Source organism: Tauraco erythrolophus, chromosome 23 (genome assembly GCF_009769465.1).
Source record: "Tauraco erythrolophus isolate bTauEry1 chromosome 23, bTauEry1.pri, whole genome shotgun sequence".
Classification (NCBI taxonomy): Eukaryota; Metazoa; Chordata; class Aves; order Musophagiformes; family Musophagidae; genus Tauraco; species Tauraco erythrolophus.
This window is the reverse complement of record NC_141487.1, coordinates 3,016,877-3,032,176: the sequence shown is the minus strand read 5'-3', so window position 1 is coordinate 3,032,176 and position 15,300 is coordinate 3,016,877. Positions and strand designations below refer to the sequence as shown.

Here is a 15,300-nt window from a genome sequence, read left to right as displayed (position 1 = left end):
GGAAGGGATAAACCCGGCCGGGGCTAAGGCGGGAGCCGGCCGGGCCCCCGGGAGCGGAGGCTGCCGGCGCTTCGCCGGGGAGGCGGGGACCCCCCGGGCAGCCGGTGCGGGGGCTCCGCTGCCAGCGGCTTCGTCAGCTGGAAGCTTCCTCTGACCTCCTAAGGTGAAGCCTGGGCTCAAAACCCCGGAGAGAGGCGGAGATCTTCCTCCTGGCGCTCCGGCATCTTGGAGTGTCCGTCCTCGGCGGAGGGGCGGGCTGGAAGGACGGACGGACGGACAAAGTGCCCGCGTCGCCCCGAGAGATGTGCCCGGGCTGATGGACGCGGTAGCTGCTGGGTTTAGACATCCCAGGTCCACGAGGAGAAGCAAAGAGACTGGTGGGTTTGCTGTAGCTGTGGCAGGTGCCCCCGGAGGGGTCGATCCTCGCTGAGGGCTCGTGTGTGCCTGAGGCCCCCAGACCCGCCTGGGACACACGGCAAAGCTCCTGGCAGGGGCAGAGACTCTCAGTGAAATACTGACACCCCCACTGGAAACATGCCTGCTGGTCCTCTCCCTTGAAAAGAGGGAAAGGAGCATCCTCCGGGCTCCAGAAGAGGCACCGTCACTCTGTGGGGTCTCCTCCTGCCTGCTGAGGACCTAGGGGGGACAGGAGGCTTTTGGCAGCTGCTGGGCTCTGCCCCATGACTAACGCCAAGGACCCAAAGAGAGCTATGGACTCCTCTCCGGTGACCTCTGGCTCTGCGGCGGGCCCTGTTACCTTCTCGCAAGTTTTCGGGCAGCAGTGCCAGCTGATGGAAGCAGGTAAGAGAGGAACGTGCGCGTGAATAGCCTCAACATCTTTCATCTCACCTCCTGGTCTGCTATGTCCTTAATCTCTTCCCTTGCCTCCCCTGTTTCCCAAGTTTTTCCCAAAACCTGGTGTTTTCCAATGTGAAAGCTGGAATGACCCCAGTGATGGTTTGCACACCTGCCTCAACTTGCCCCCAAAACCACTTAGAAGCTTTATGTCCAAACAGTTACTAACACGAGTCAAGGGTTGGGATGATTGTATGTTTTGGGTTAACGTGGACCAGAACAAGCCACTCTTTGCCTGATAGTGAAAGTTACCATTATGTTTGGGTATGTGCACAACCTGTATAGCAATTTTTCCAATTTCAAAATAACCACATTCAAACTGGAGGTTGATTTGTTGGTTTGGAGGGTGGGTGTTTCAGTACAGAGCATCTCTTGGTGTGCAGATCTCCGCCTTGGTATTGAGCTGTATGAAGGACAAAGTGTTTGGTTTGTTTCCTTTGCTTTTGCTGGCTGTTTGTGTTACCGTGGCACCTAGAAGCTCCGCTCCTGTTCCCAGTTGTTTTCATATGTTCATAATGTCTCTACAAACGGGCCTGATCATCTGTTTTCTATGCTTTTTGGGTGTTAAGGAAGGAGTGTGTAATGTAACTAGTCCCAAATTTTCTTCTTTTGCCTCTTGCTTCCTTACGTGCCCTGCACAGGTGCTCTGACCCACTGGTCCGTTAAGTGCCCCAGAGCTTTGCACTAGCATCCTCCTTATACCCGAGACAAATAGGTTGGCATAGTGAATTTTACAAGACTTGCTCTCTTTTTCCTCTCCCTGCTTACAGGGAGCTCTCAGAATGGATGTATTTATTTACTTACAGCTGTGGAGAAAGCCTGGGTTTTTGTGATGATAGCAGAACAACACTTGCTCTGAATTTCTAGGGCTCATTTTACTCAGACCTACCAGTACTTTCTTATTAGCGGTTGTGATGGTGCATATATCTTAGCAAATATGTTCTCCAAAGTGTCCGATCCCCTCTTTCTCTCTCTTTTCCCCAGCCAATTCTGTAGCTCATGGTGTTTGGATTGCAGTGTTCCTATTTACGTAGCAAGATCCAAAATATTACGTATTAGGGTCGCGCTGCAGATGTCCGTGCGACTTCTGTTGTGCCTCTGGTAATACTTTCACAGGTTGAGCTGGGAGAATGACTCGTTAGCTGACAATTGCTCAGTTAATCAAGCCTGGGATCATGCTGCTGCCTCCAGGGAAACGTCAGGCAGTTTTCAAGAGGGCTTAGTATTAATCTTTCATATTATATGGCCTGGGATGAGTCCAAAGGCTGTGGCTCCGTTATGTCAGATGTTACGTAAAGGCGAGATGTGTGAGGAAGTCATTTGGAAAACAAATTGCTCACTCAGGAGTGGGGTTAAGACCAACCAGGTGGGAAACCACAGGTGGTGATTTTAGTTTGGTTTGCTTTTCCTTTCCCTTTCTTACAGGGGAAATGCCAGAGAGGAGCCCTGTGAATCCAGGGCTTTTGAATTCCACCTCAGTAACTCAACATTAAGATTTTCTTCCTTCTGACGGATCATTGTTGTAGGATTTTCTAGATGCCTTCTCAGGTACCAGGTGAAGTGCAGTGTAAGGACAGCTGCCACCAACATCACTGACATTCAAAGTGAATGAGTAGATGATGTGTTTGGGTGATTTTTGTCTGCGTGAGCTTTCTGTTTGTGTGCCTTTTGCCATAAATACTCAATATACCCGAGAGCAGAACTGTAGCTGATGCGTTTGTGGATGTGTGTGTTTTTATAGGGCCTTACAAATCTTGGCTACCTGAGCTGTCCCCATACTCTGTTGTTTTAGAGTGGGCAGGAAAGATGCTCTGAGGAAAGTGGAGTGCATACGGGTTTGGGATACCAAGCTCCAGGGACTTGGCTGTCTCCTATGCCTCTGAACACGTCATTTGGGACAGAGCCATGAAAGGGCTCCACACCACATATGGCTGTGCAGGTCCCTTTATAAACCATAAAACCAGATCTCTCCCCAGTGATTCTTTTGCACTATCAATTTCTGAGGAGTTCTGTGGAGTCAAGTTCTGACCTGTATAGTCCAAATTCACCAGCAAGGCTGAGGACACCCATCACTGTTGCTGGTGACATTTGGGCTTTTTTAATAACACTGTCGTGCTTGAATGATAGAGGTTCTGGCCTTAATTAAATGTCAAACTATGTGCCTGAAGAAATGCTGAGCTCTATATAAATCACAGACTTGACAGCACAGTTTTCACGTACCACCTGGAAAGATTTTCTATAGATTCTGCCTTCATTATAAGGACTCTTGTCCTCCAAAGCACCTCCAAAAAACAGCTGGGGTCTGCTGGCAGAATGTGCCTTAGGTTTTGTGCGGCAGAATCTGTCCTCGGGGCAGAAAGCATGGCACCCTGTAGCAGATGTGTGCTCCCTCTCACCTAATGCTGCTCTGTACTAACTTCCTCTGAAAAACAAATATTAGACGTCTTGGAAGTTGACTTTTCTTCTGCCAGCTGCACATCTTCCCATTCAGTGGGAGACTTGAAAAGTTTTCTGTGCAGCTCAGAGAAAAAGGTCTTTATTTCATGGGCAAGCCATGCAGGTTGGTTGGTTTTTCATCTGGTCCAACCTAACTATGGGGCTGATGATTTCCAAAAGGAGTAATTGAGAAAGAGGTTGTCTTCATAACCCAGTCCTAAATCTTCGTGATTTTAGCTAAAAGTCCTGTCCACCAGGCAATGCTGGAGTATCTTTCTTGTTTGAAGCATGGGTTTGAATCTGACACAGATTCTTGCTATAAATTTTGCCAAATCCAGAATGAAAGGCTCTCTTTTTTTTTTTTCCATATGCCAATTTCTGAATGTAAAAAAAAAAAAAGTCTGAAAGTTTTATGATTGGCACTACCAAATGTAAAAATGAGGGAGACTGAAAATTTGAAGGGTATTTCCCCCCTGCCCTCCCATGAAGCAATGAATATATGGAGTGAGACCTGATCTCAAGGAGAGTTGAGGGCCCTCTTGAAGGATCAGGCTTAGCAGAGAAACCACTTTCTTTGTACGTCGGCAAATTCCAAGCAACTTGCTCAGCATAATGTAGTTTTCTGGACTTATCGCCATGTATTATTCTCTGACTCACTGCTTCACTAGATTGTCATTTTCCATTAATTCTTTGGCTCTCAGATGCTCCCAATTTTTTTTTCCTACCTTGTCAGTTAATTTTCCACTGGTTATGAAATAAGGAACTCAATTCAAGATGTGACCTGAATGAACAAGAGGGCTTAAGTAATATGAAAATCATCTGGACTTTAAGATGTTGCACTGAAACTTCTACATATTATCTTTCAATTACATATATGTTATCTGGTATGTGTGTTTTTTATCCCACTCTGATGGTTGACCTGCAAATGAATGTGAGTTTGGTTTGGCTACCAAGTAGAAAATCAAGGATATGATGCAAAGTTTGAGGTCCTTCCAACCCAAACCATTCCATTCTGTGATTCTACGTAGGGAGCCATGTTGCTCTCTCAATTTCTGCCACGTACGTACAGTGAAAGGTGATTTAATGGGTTCACATCAAAGCTGCCATCCTTTCTGGTCCTGGGTTTCCTTAGGTACAACACTTGGGTGAGCTCAGGCTCCAGCTACGAGAGCATTTGAGCAAAGCTTTTGTGGCAGCTCTTCTCTCCTCCCGCGGACAACAAGAGAAAACAGTCAGCATAAAATTTGCTTGCATGGCTTGGTTTGAGACCACACGGAATCAGGGCTGGAAATGTGTTCCTTAGCGTGTTAGGTTTCCTACGTGCATTAGACAATAATAAATTTTTCATGGTAACAAGTTGTTTCATTTGCTCTCCTGAGAGAAGACGATGTGTGTCCGTGTGTAGCAAAGAGACTTTGGTTCCAATGATAATTGCAGCAGTCTTGGTTAATGAGTGTGCTCCAGGTTAGGTCTGTGTAGGAGCAGATTTCCTAGTTTGGGGGAAATAAGCAGCAGGAGCAGGTATGAGGTGGGTGAGGTGAGATAAGCTCGGTCCTTTTACTAAACCTTCCTGCTCTTGAAGATTTCTGTTCCCTTGGGTTGGAGCTGCCATCCAAGTCTACGTCCTGGTACGGTGTCAGGCTTCAGCAGCCTGAAAGCAACCGGCATAAATCTCTGTGCTCATCATGGTGGTGCTTGGGAACGTGTAGATGAGATCCCTGCTAACCTTCTGTGCAGGGCATTGTCATGCTCAATAACCTGGTGTGTGTTGGTGGAGAAAAAGGTGTTGTTTTGATAAAACCCGAACCCTTCTTTTTCTGAAACGACAGGAAAAAAACTACTCCAAAAGCCCATTGAGTTTTGTGTTTTAGGGGAGAACGGAATAACCTGATTCTCTCCAGGGCCAGCTCCAGCACTAGGAGGAAAAGTCATTTATCTCCCCCTAGAAAAGCAATAAGTAAAAATCCTCCTTGACAGATGACGTGCTCCTGCCCGAGCTGAATAGATTAGAGAGCCACAGAAATGAAATGGGAAGATCATTATTGTTTTTCTTTCCCACTCAGTGGAATGAGCTGTTATGAGGGATAAAAAAAAAGTGACATTTATCTCTCTTCACTTTATTAGGTAGCGCTGTGCTCCCCAGGAGCAAAACAGCAGTCAGGGCTTCCTGGATGGAGTTCACTTGCTGTTTCTACCTTTTATTGGTTTACATCGTTCTCCTTCTGATCACACAAACATTGTGCTGATGTGACTCTGCTCGGGAAGCCGCAGGTGACCCGGGGGTGCTGCCCAGGGCTCCGAAGGGCAGAGGCAAAAAAGAAAATGACTAGCTAACACTCTAGAAATATTAATGTGAAGTGCATGAGAAATCGATAGAGAATGTTTTTCAGTGAGCAAAATGGGGTGTAGCAGATTGGAGGATTTCTCTGTGAGTGGTTTTCCTGTTTTTGTTTTGTTGTTTTTTTTTTTTTCTTTCTTTTTTCAGACTTGAAAAGCTCATGGGAATTGCGGTGGGTGGCTGAGAGGATGGGTCAGGGCTCTCTTACAGCAGAGCTCAGCTCTTTCTAATGACCAAATAGTAGATTGTGTCCTGAGGGTGATGGATTGTACCTGCTTGGAATAGGGAAGAAAAGCAGTATTTTCCAAAAAGGAGGATGTGGGATGTCTGGGTATTAAAGAAGTGGGGAAATCTGGACTCAGGCTGCAGCTAAATCCACATTTCCAATGATGGATCTGGTGCTATATTCCCCAAAGTAGTACTCTGGACATCTGGGACCTGGTGGAACAGGTAGCAGCAGCGGGAGCTGAGCGTGATGCCCAGGGCCATGAGTCTGCTGCTCACCCTTGCCATGGCCCGGCAACTCCTCTGTTACTTCTATCCCACGGGAGAGACCCTGGTGCTGGACAAATCCACATAGATATGGTTAATCTCCTTAAAACCAGACCAGACCAGAGCAGCCATGGGAGGGAGGAGGGGACAGTGACCGTGGGCATACCAATAAGTATGAAATTAGATGTACATACCTACTTCTATACATATAATACACAGCAGGAGGGGCTTATTCTTCAAATTGAGAGGAAAAGCTTTTCCAAAAGGTATAGGACTGCCATATGCCCTGAAATATCTGACAAAAAACCCCAACAACAGAAAACAGAAAGAAAATACTGGAAATACTTCTCTTTGCATAAATTAAATATAAACTGTTCCCTGTCATCTGAATAGAGAGACTCAATTATTACAGCATCTGTGTAGCAAGCACTTGCCAGCTGATTTACTCCTGATTAAATTATGGATAGTGTTCATCCGCGCTCCTGACGGACAAATTTGGTTTTGTCAACTGATGTTCATGAATAGCAAAGTATAAGGATATAATTCCTTCAAATTGAAAGCAACCATCATATTTTTATGACACCAAAATAATGAACTGGAACATGCGTATGATTAGATTTGCAGCTACCAACATGAATTAGTTATCCTCTCTTTCTTTGGAGGTCTTTGAGGCAATTTTAATGGCCGTGCATTGTTAGAAGGCGATAAGCAAGGCATTTGCCTTTACTATGGCTTTATCCCATTTTACGGAAGGTGGGGATTTTTGATATGGCTAGTTGAGGATTGTGTAAGGGGGTATTTTTAAGTTGCCTAAATTCTGATATGAAATAATGAAGGTATTTTGCTGGAAAGTATTCAGGCCATCGATGTTTAAAGTGGGAAATCAGCGGAAAGAGGCTGAGGTATTGCCTCCGTGCTTGGTCATCCTGACTAATGCAGCGGCTGCGATGATGAAATTAAAAGTGTTTGAGCCTTTCCAAAACAAAACATTCCTGCAGAGCCAGAACACGATACTCCTGAAATATCTATATGTAATCCTGGCTTTGAATGAAATAAAATAAAATACATGGAGTTGTACGAGATGAGGAAACTCTCTGGAGAAGAGAAGGCTCCAGGGTGATCTTATTGCAGCCTTCCAGTACCTAAAGGGGCTACAGGAAAGCTGGAGAGGGACTTTTTACAAGGGTGTGTAGTGATAGGACAAGGGGCAATGGCTTTAAACTGAAAGAGGGGAGATTTAGATTAGATCTAAGGAAGAAATTTTTCACTCTGAGGATGGTGAGGCACTGGAACAGGTTGCCCAGAGAAGCTGAGGCTGCCCCATCCCTGGCAGTGTTCAAGGCCAGGTGGGATGAGGCTTTGGGCAACCTGGTGCGGTGGAGGGTGTCCCTGCCCATGGCAGGGGGGTTGGAATTAGATGATCTTTGAGGTCGCTTCCAATTCTAACCGTTCTATGATTCTATGAACTATGTTTGAGTTCTCTTAGTTTTGGGAATGAAAATGTAGCGTCATCAGACCTCTGTGGAAAGAGAAAATAGGTTGGGATAGAGAAACCAATGGTTTTTCTGCAGAAGAGAAAGAAAATATTGCTGTGTCCCAAAGGTCGTGGGTTGTACACGAGGGCTGTGTTATCAGCTGATGCATCTGAGCGTTTTTTGTGATATCATTCTGTAAGACTTGATCCAAAACCCCCTTTTAGACAGCTCCCAGTAAAGCTGCTAGAGATGGTGAACTTGGAATTATCCAGCTCCTTCATCTCAATACAAGCTCTTCATTAGTGCTGCTCTGCCAAAGGGGCTTCGCTGCCTCTTGTGTTGAGAGTAAGTTCCAGGTAATTGAATTTATTTGTATTTCCACCGTTCCCTTTTTCCCCATCACCCGATTACTTGTGCGATGCGATTACGCTCCATGATGTCCCGTACATGGGCTTAACGTTCTCTGGTGGCTTTCGGTGCCGTGATCCATGGCTGGATGGGGGTTACGGGGACCAAGTGCCGCCGGTCCCGCTGTCTGCAGCACGACGTGTTGTGCTCTGTGTGCGGTGCCAGCCGCCACTCGCCAAGGAGGCTGGAACTGCTGCACTCATCTAAATGGATAAAAAAGTAAATAAGTTCAATTTCAGGAAACGCTGAGTGTGTCTGTAAAGGCTTTTGGCAAAACAAAAGGCATCTGCTGCTCCGGGTGTACGCAGGGCTTGCGGCAAAATGAGACTTCGTTCTCCCTGCAGCATCTCTGCATGGATAAAAATAGTTTCTGCCCCTCGTTTGAGCGGCTCAGGTTTATCTTGCAGAGGTGCTTATTATTAGCTTGATTTTTTGCAGACACCGAAAGGAAGGTGCAGCGTGCTTCAGGGGCTGCAAAATTAAATAGCTCAGCCTCAGATTTGCCAAAAATAACCCTAAGGATGCTGACTGATGGTACACGGTGACTCTGAGACACCTCCTGCAGAATTCCCAGGAGTTATTCTTCGCTCCCATACCATTCTCCATCTGTTCCACCCCTTGGTGAATGTGATTTATTTTTGCGTGCTGCCACTCCAGGACCTGGTTACGTGGTGTTTTCTGTAATGCTTGATCCAAACACGTCTGTATCTGGAAGGGCTGGGAATTACAGGCAACAGCTGTATCTCCCAGCAGCGGTTTGCCCGAGCAGAGGGAGGCAGGACAAACCCTACATCCCCCTGCAACCCTGCTGAGATCTTCCAAAGCAGTGGTTGTCAGGATTGCTCTAATACGTGGGGATTCCTTGATTTTATTGGTCTGTGTTCAGCATTCAAGGCTGCTTTGACAAATGTCTAACACAAAACCCTCGTGTTTCCATGATAAACAGTACTTGTGTGTTTAACTGGGAGTGTACAAGTCACTTCTTTAGGCTTTAAACAAGGATTTAACGCTTTCCTGAGCGGGCTGGGAGCTTTGCAGGGCAGGTGCAGTGTGGTGCAAAGGTACTTCAGCTCCTTTAAATGAATTGGAAATAATAAGAGCGACCTGGCTGTGGCAGCACAGAGCTCTAGGAATGATAATTTACTCTTTTCATCATTTACCAGCCCCTGACACACAGCTTTACACCCCAAGTGAATCGCACTTTGTCTGCAAAGTTACCCCCTCATTGGAGGTACCAAAGTCTTTCTGGGCATTTCCTGAGGATATTCCTTCCAGTAACTGTTGAAAAGGTTTTCAGTCTCACTGGATATTATGTTAGCAGGTTGCCAAGAGAGTTGTCTTATTTTCCCTGCTGTGTTAAGAATCTCCAGCACAGTGTGCCTGAAGGGCTCTCTTTAGTCTGGGAAAATTCCAGTTACGTGTCAAACAACAGGTTAAATCAACGTGTCATTTCTATGATTGCAAAGGGGTTGAGCTTCCTCCTCCTCCTCCTTTCACCTGCAGGCCAGTAACAATGGCAAAGGACTCATTAAAAAATAGCTCCGTCTGTGATTTTAAAAAATCTCAATAAATAATCCAGCCCCTCTCTCGGACACAGCTCTCCATCAGTCTGTACGTGCCTGTGGCTGGTACCCACAACTTGAATAATTCTGGTTTTTTCTAGAAAAGCTGGTATGTTTTATATAAATGTCCTTTCTGCTGCAGTGCTGACCCCCAGTGACTGCTGTGCTGGCGACTCCTTCTGCAGTGCAGAGGTCCTGATTTCTTATCAAGCACTTGTTTTTAAATGAAAAAAGTTTTTTGGGAAAAAAAAATAATCTATTTTGTGAAATGTATTCTGAGAGAGAGCACAAATGTTTGCAAGGGAACAGAAGATTTGGTGGTTTTGTGTTTGGTTGTTTTTTTTTTTTAATATATTCAGTTTGGGGAATACATTTCCTGTTGCAGAACTGAGAGTAGTTTGTTTTTCACAAGCTTATCTATCTGTTTGCTGCGTGTTTGTTAATGTGCTGATAACAGGCTGACTTGAAAACCAATGAGCCATCCTCACAAATTCCTATAATTCCTATGGATTTCAGTCAGGCTACTGGTATGGGCAGCCCCAGCTGAGCTGGTTGCTCTTTAAAAAAAAAAAAAAAGTAAGAAAAAGACATTTTGGGCTTGGATTTATGTTTCTAAATGTCCTCTGTAAATAAGTGTAATATCTTAACTGAAAGCTGAGATTTTCTTGCCCTCCTCCCCAAGAACCAGGGCTTTAGTAAATCACGCAGTAAGTACAGCAAATAGATCAAGAGCTGTGTCAGCTACCTGAATTGATAAGCTGGGATTTATTTTCTGTAAACAGCAAAATGCTGCTTTTTGCAGATGCAGTAAAAGCTTTTATCTTCGAGGCAAACTGTAAATGAGCCAGCAGGGTGATTTAACATTCACAATTGGTTAAATTGGATTAACTCCTGTAAAAATTTATACATGTGCAGGAACCCCAGAAAAGGCATTTCAGAGGTGAGATGTTTTTCCATGAAGTTCTGGATTTTGATTTAAAATTTGATGTTCCTACCAATCAGAGGTGGCCAAAAGGAGCGCCATGGTTTCACGAGCATCTTTCTCCCATTTGATATCTCTTGTTCACCGTGTGGATAAAAGCAAAGACAATATAACGTCCAGCTTTGATGGCAAAGTACAGGCAGGAAAGTTTAAAATACAAATGAGATTTTCCAGAATCTAACTGCATGGATCCAATTGCAGCTAATGCTAAGTATTCTATTGATCTTCAGCGTTTTACTGTATTCTGGATACATCTAGAAGTCTGAAAATGTAAATGTAGCCAACAACTAAGCATACATTTATGTTTATCTGCATAAAAACAAAAATACAGGCTGGAGCTGCTGCATTGCTTTGTAAGTAGAACGGGGGATTTTTGGCTGTGTGTGTTTTTTTGTTTGCTTTTTTTTTTTCCCCCCCTTCCCTTTAGCTTCTCTAATTCAGCTGGCTCCAGTTACCTGGGAATACCCCAGTGCTGTTTGACTGCGCTCCAGGAAAGTTAACGATTCCCTGTGGAGGGAGGGATTTTGTTACGCTTAACTTTCACTGAGCTTGATAATGTTTCACTTGAGGTTTGCTGTATCATTCTAGTTGATTGAATTAGGGAATCATGGCTTAAGATTGATGATTTTTTTTTTTTTTTCTCCCCCACTTTTCTTTTGGGAGTGCGTTTTGTAATCAGTTTAAAATGATTAATGAGAGAGGGTGATTGTAATCGTTTCTTTTAAGAAAGGCTGAGTAGAAATTGTTGGGCTTTGATACCCGTGCTTGTGATCTTAAACAGGGATTATTGGAGTTTTGGCTTGTCTCTTATCTTTCCTTTTGTTGGGTGTTTGTTACAGCTGCCAGTCCAGGGCAAAATCTGTTTCTCTAAGTCTCAGTGCGGGGTCGGTAGGTTAATGACGGGAAGGATTTCCGCGGGGCTCCGCTTTTTTCATCTATAGGCTTTGGGCATCTGAAATGGACAAATATCTTAATCTGGCTAATGCTGCTCTCGTTTAACTTTGCACCAGAGTTTTTGCTTTATACAACGCCTGGGAACAGGCCAGGAGAGGGAGGCAGAGTACGCTGCAAAGCAGAGCTGCCTTCCATGGAATTCTTCTTGGAGTTTATGGATGCAAAAAATGTTTGTACTGCATTGAAAAGTGATAGGACAAGGGGCAATGGCTTTACACTGGAAGAAGGGAGATTGAGATGAGATCTAAGGAAGAAATTTTTTACAATGAGGGTGGTGAGGCACTGGCACAAGTTGCCCAGAGAAGTTGTGGCTGCCCCATCCCTGGAAGTGTTCAAGGCCAGGTTGGATGAGGCTTTGGGCAACCTGGTGTAGTGCGGGGTGTCCCTGCCCATGGCAGGGGGGTTGGAAATAGGTGATCTTGAAGGTCCCTTCCAACCCAAACCGTTCTATGAAACCACAGCCACACACCAGGACTGGCACTGGGGCTCTCCTGCGCTCCCTGCGGTCTCCTGCCCAGTGCTGGGCTCTTGCTGGTGGCAAGACACCTGCAACGTGAGCTGCTTGCTGGTGATTCTCCCCAATTTGCGGCATCGAGTGATGCTGTTCTGTGCTCCAGGCTACTTCCCATCCATTTGTTCAGCCCGCACTAATACCAACTGTGCAGCTCTGACAGTCAAATTCTCCTTTGCTGGTAGCTCGTGATTATCTCAAGGATGGGTGGGGGCTCTTTGGGGTGTGCGAATGGGTCTGGCAGATCCTAGGCTGAAATCCGATTCCATGAGATGATAGCTGTATCAGGTTAGCTAATCTGTACAGATTTAGGTTCGTTTCAGGGTAATGAGGCTAATTTAATGTAATTTGATGATTACAAGCAGCAACAGCATTTGGTTTATCAAATAGGCCACATTTGGTATAAATCAAATGTGTCCTGAGAATTTAAGCCCAAGAAATGTTCGGCTCTATGAATCATGTGGTGGTGATCTCACCTGCAGTAAAGAAAATAAAATTAAAAAATCATAAAGGAAACAAAAATTTGAAAATCAGAGCTTTTGTGCCTATGGCTTTTTCTATTGTGAGAATTCACTTAGTTGCATGTGTTGAAGGCTCCCAAACTGAAGAGCAAAACCCATAAAGAAAAATTATTCTTCTCTTAGCAATAGATCTGCTATCTGCCACTTTGCTTTAAAAAAAAAAAAAGGCGTTTCAAGGAAATAAAAAATATTTTGGGAAACTGTAACTCTTACAAGAGTCACATGAAGGGCCTCTCATGCTTCTGGGGATCAGTCCAAATTCGTAAATGAGTTTTTATATAATTGTGCCCTGCGTAAAAGTTTTATTTGAGGTCCCAGACAACCTTGAGAATTCTTCTGGACTGCATCAGTTTGATTTAACTCAGCTTCGTATTGGAGAAGATGATCTGAAATTGGCCTGGAGCACGCACGCTGTGCTTAACGTAGGATTTTGCCTGGTGCGTGTTTCGGATCGATGCTCGGACAGTGTGACCAAGGAAATGACAAAAGTCTTTGCGTCATGGATAAGTGCAAGGAAAAAGAAATTACTGCTTGGTGTTGCTTGCAGTACCCCAAGGAAACATGGAGTTTCCCAGGTCAGAAATAACTCACCCTAAAATAATTATGTGATTGAAGCTCAGGGCAAGCTGCACATCGAATTTCTTGCCAGAGAAGAGGTTTTAGCTAAATAAAGTTCCGGTGAACAATTACTCTCATAATTCAGTGGTAATCCTGTTGGGGAATAGCTCTCAATAACTCTTATATTATTAATTAGTTCAACTAACATGAGGGAATAATAAATATTGCAACATTCTTGATGAAACGTTATTTGTTTATTCCCATTTTACACATGGCATACCTGAGGAACGCAGGTTTTTCCTCATTTTTGGTAGGTACAGAGGTACCATTTCACTTCTCAGACGCAGCTGCCAGCTCTCAGCCCTGAGGGTTTTTCCCACCAATAGCTTGTCTAGAAACTTCCTCTCTCATCCATCGTTTGCCAACACAGCACAGTGTCTCTTGTAGTTTCTCATCCAACTATTTTCCATCTATGCAGGAGATAATCAAGCATTTAGCTGTGATATTATTTTTATTGTAACATATTACGTTATTACATATGTGATATTATTACTGATTATTTTTCTGGGAAAAAAAAATTAGGGAAAATGTGGCTCTTGTGTGTGAGGAGGCCTTGGCATCTTCTGGGTCTGGACCAGGGAGGAGTTGTATTGAACATCTCCGAAGAAAGAGCTCTTCCAATTAGCTGATGTGTTCCTTAAGATCACAGCAACCCGACTCCAAACCTGAGTGTTGGGAGACCCCACCACGCAGGATGAGCTGTGGGTGTTCATGCAGCACTTGTTGGGGCTGTTAGAAGTCCTGGGCCACCGAGCATGAGGGACGATGGTAGGATCAGAGAGAAAGAGGTTGATTAGCTGGAGATTCTTCAACCTGATTTTTTTTTTTTTTTTTTTTTTCTGGTCAGCAAATGCACCTGAGGCTGGGCTAGCTGTTCTCCAAAAGCAACCTGAGAGTTAGTTATGACGTTTCTTGTTAGGCAATAACCTCCGTGTTTCATTTTCTGTCTGTGTTACTAGTTTTTTTCCCCACCCTTTACAAGTCTAAACCATTAGCGCTCTAATGCATCATCCGGACGATGATTTGTCGTGGCTTGATGGTCTACTCAGACTTCTCTAGTCTTGTCAGTGAGATGTGACAGCGTTTTTGTGGCGCTCTTGCAAAGAACAGCTAATCTGAGTGCCGAGCGATGGAAAGGTCAATGTGATGAGGAGCGGCACACAGCCCGTGTTCTCCTTAAGTACCCCCTGGGAAAGCCTGCGGGGGGGGGACACGGCACGGTACGAACCCGACCTAGTGACGGGCTACAGCAAAAATGAGGAAGGATGGGCATTTATTTAAAGTCACTCTTGTTACCACCTCAAAGCCATGATCTCCTGGACTTGGAAGTGGTCATGAGGCTGATGAATGGCTTCTTTCAGTTCTTTTGCCACATGGAAAAAAGTGTGTCCACTGTAAGATACTTCCCTTCAGGGTATATTTTTGCACGTGTTGTGAAATGTTTTTGAAGTACCTGCTGTGGCGCCGTGTTATCTTTTATGTCCTTTAATAAACAGGAATAAGCATACGATGAGAAATAAGCTGCTAGGGTTGCTTTAAAGAGTAACGTGTGTGAGGAGCGCTTGCCATATTTTGTAGAGCTGATGTGGTTAATAAATGGGTGAATAATTAAGTAAACTTACACATAATTAACCCCTTGGTCTGTGGGATTACGACCAAATTGGACAGACCTTTTGTCAAGGCATATATATCAGCCCTTGGGGGAAATCAAATCTTTACAGAAAAGCAAGATTCTTTGTACAAGTATTAGCTGTTTTCCTTGCTGAATTTCCAATGACTAGGTGGTCTTTTCTGTTTGTGCTTATTTTACAAATATCCTTGATTGTTTTACCACTTATATCTCACTCCTCCAGCTCATCATGTATGGCGTGATTTATGTTTTTCTGTACAATGCTTTAGGCTCCTCTGGGTTATTGTATACTGTGTGATTCCACATAGAAAATGATGTAGAGAGTTGTAAAACTACTTGCTGGAATTAAATATGTAAAGCTCACTGTGATTCAGGGGAAACTAAGGGCTGCAAAACTTGAGGTTCTCTTAGATTTAATTTTTTTTTCCAGGCTGATTATTTTTTTTTTTTCTCTCCAGCTTTGCACCTAAATTTTTTTATTTGGCTTTTACTGGCTTATGTTTTCATGCCTATAAAAT

The 15,300-nt window shown here is 44.3% G+C and overlaps 1 protein-coding gene across 1 annotated transcript in view; it reads left to right on the top strand.

Annotated features, from left to right (window-relative positions):
* The first annotated feature begins 680 nt into the window (after positions 1–680).
* Positions 681–15,300, top strand: part of KAZN (kazrin, periplakin interacting protein) — a 200,291-nt gene continuing 185,671 nt past the window's right edge. Inside the window, exon 1 of the mRNA XM_086625634.1 lies at positions 681–801. Coding sequence (XP_086481760.1) covers positions 681–801 — 121 coding nt within the window. The remainder of the gene's footprint in view (positions 802–15,300) is intronic.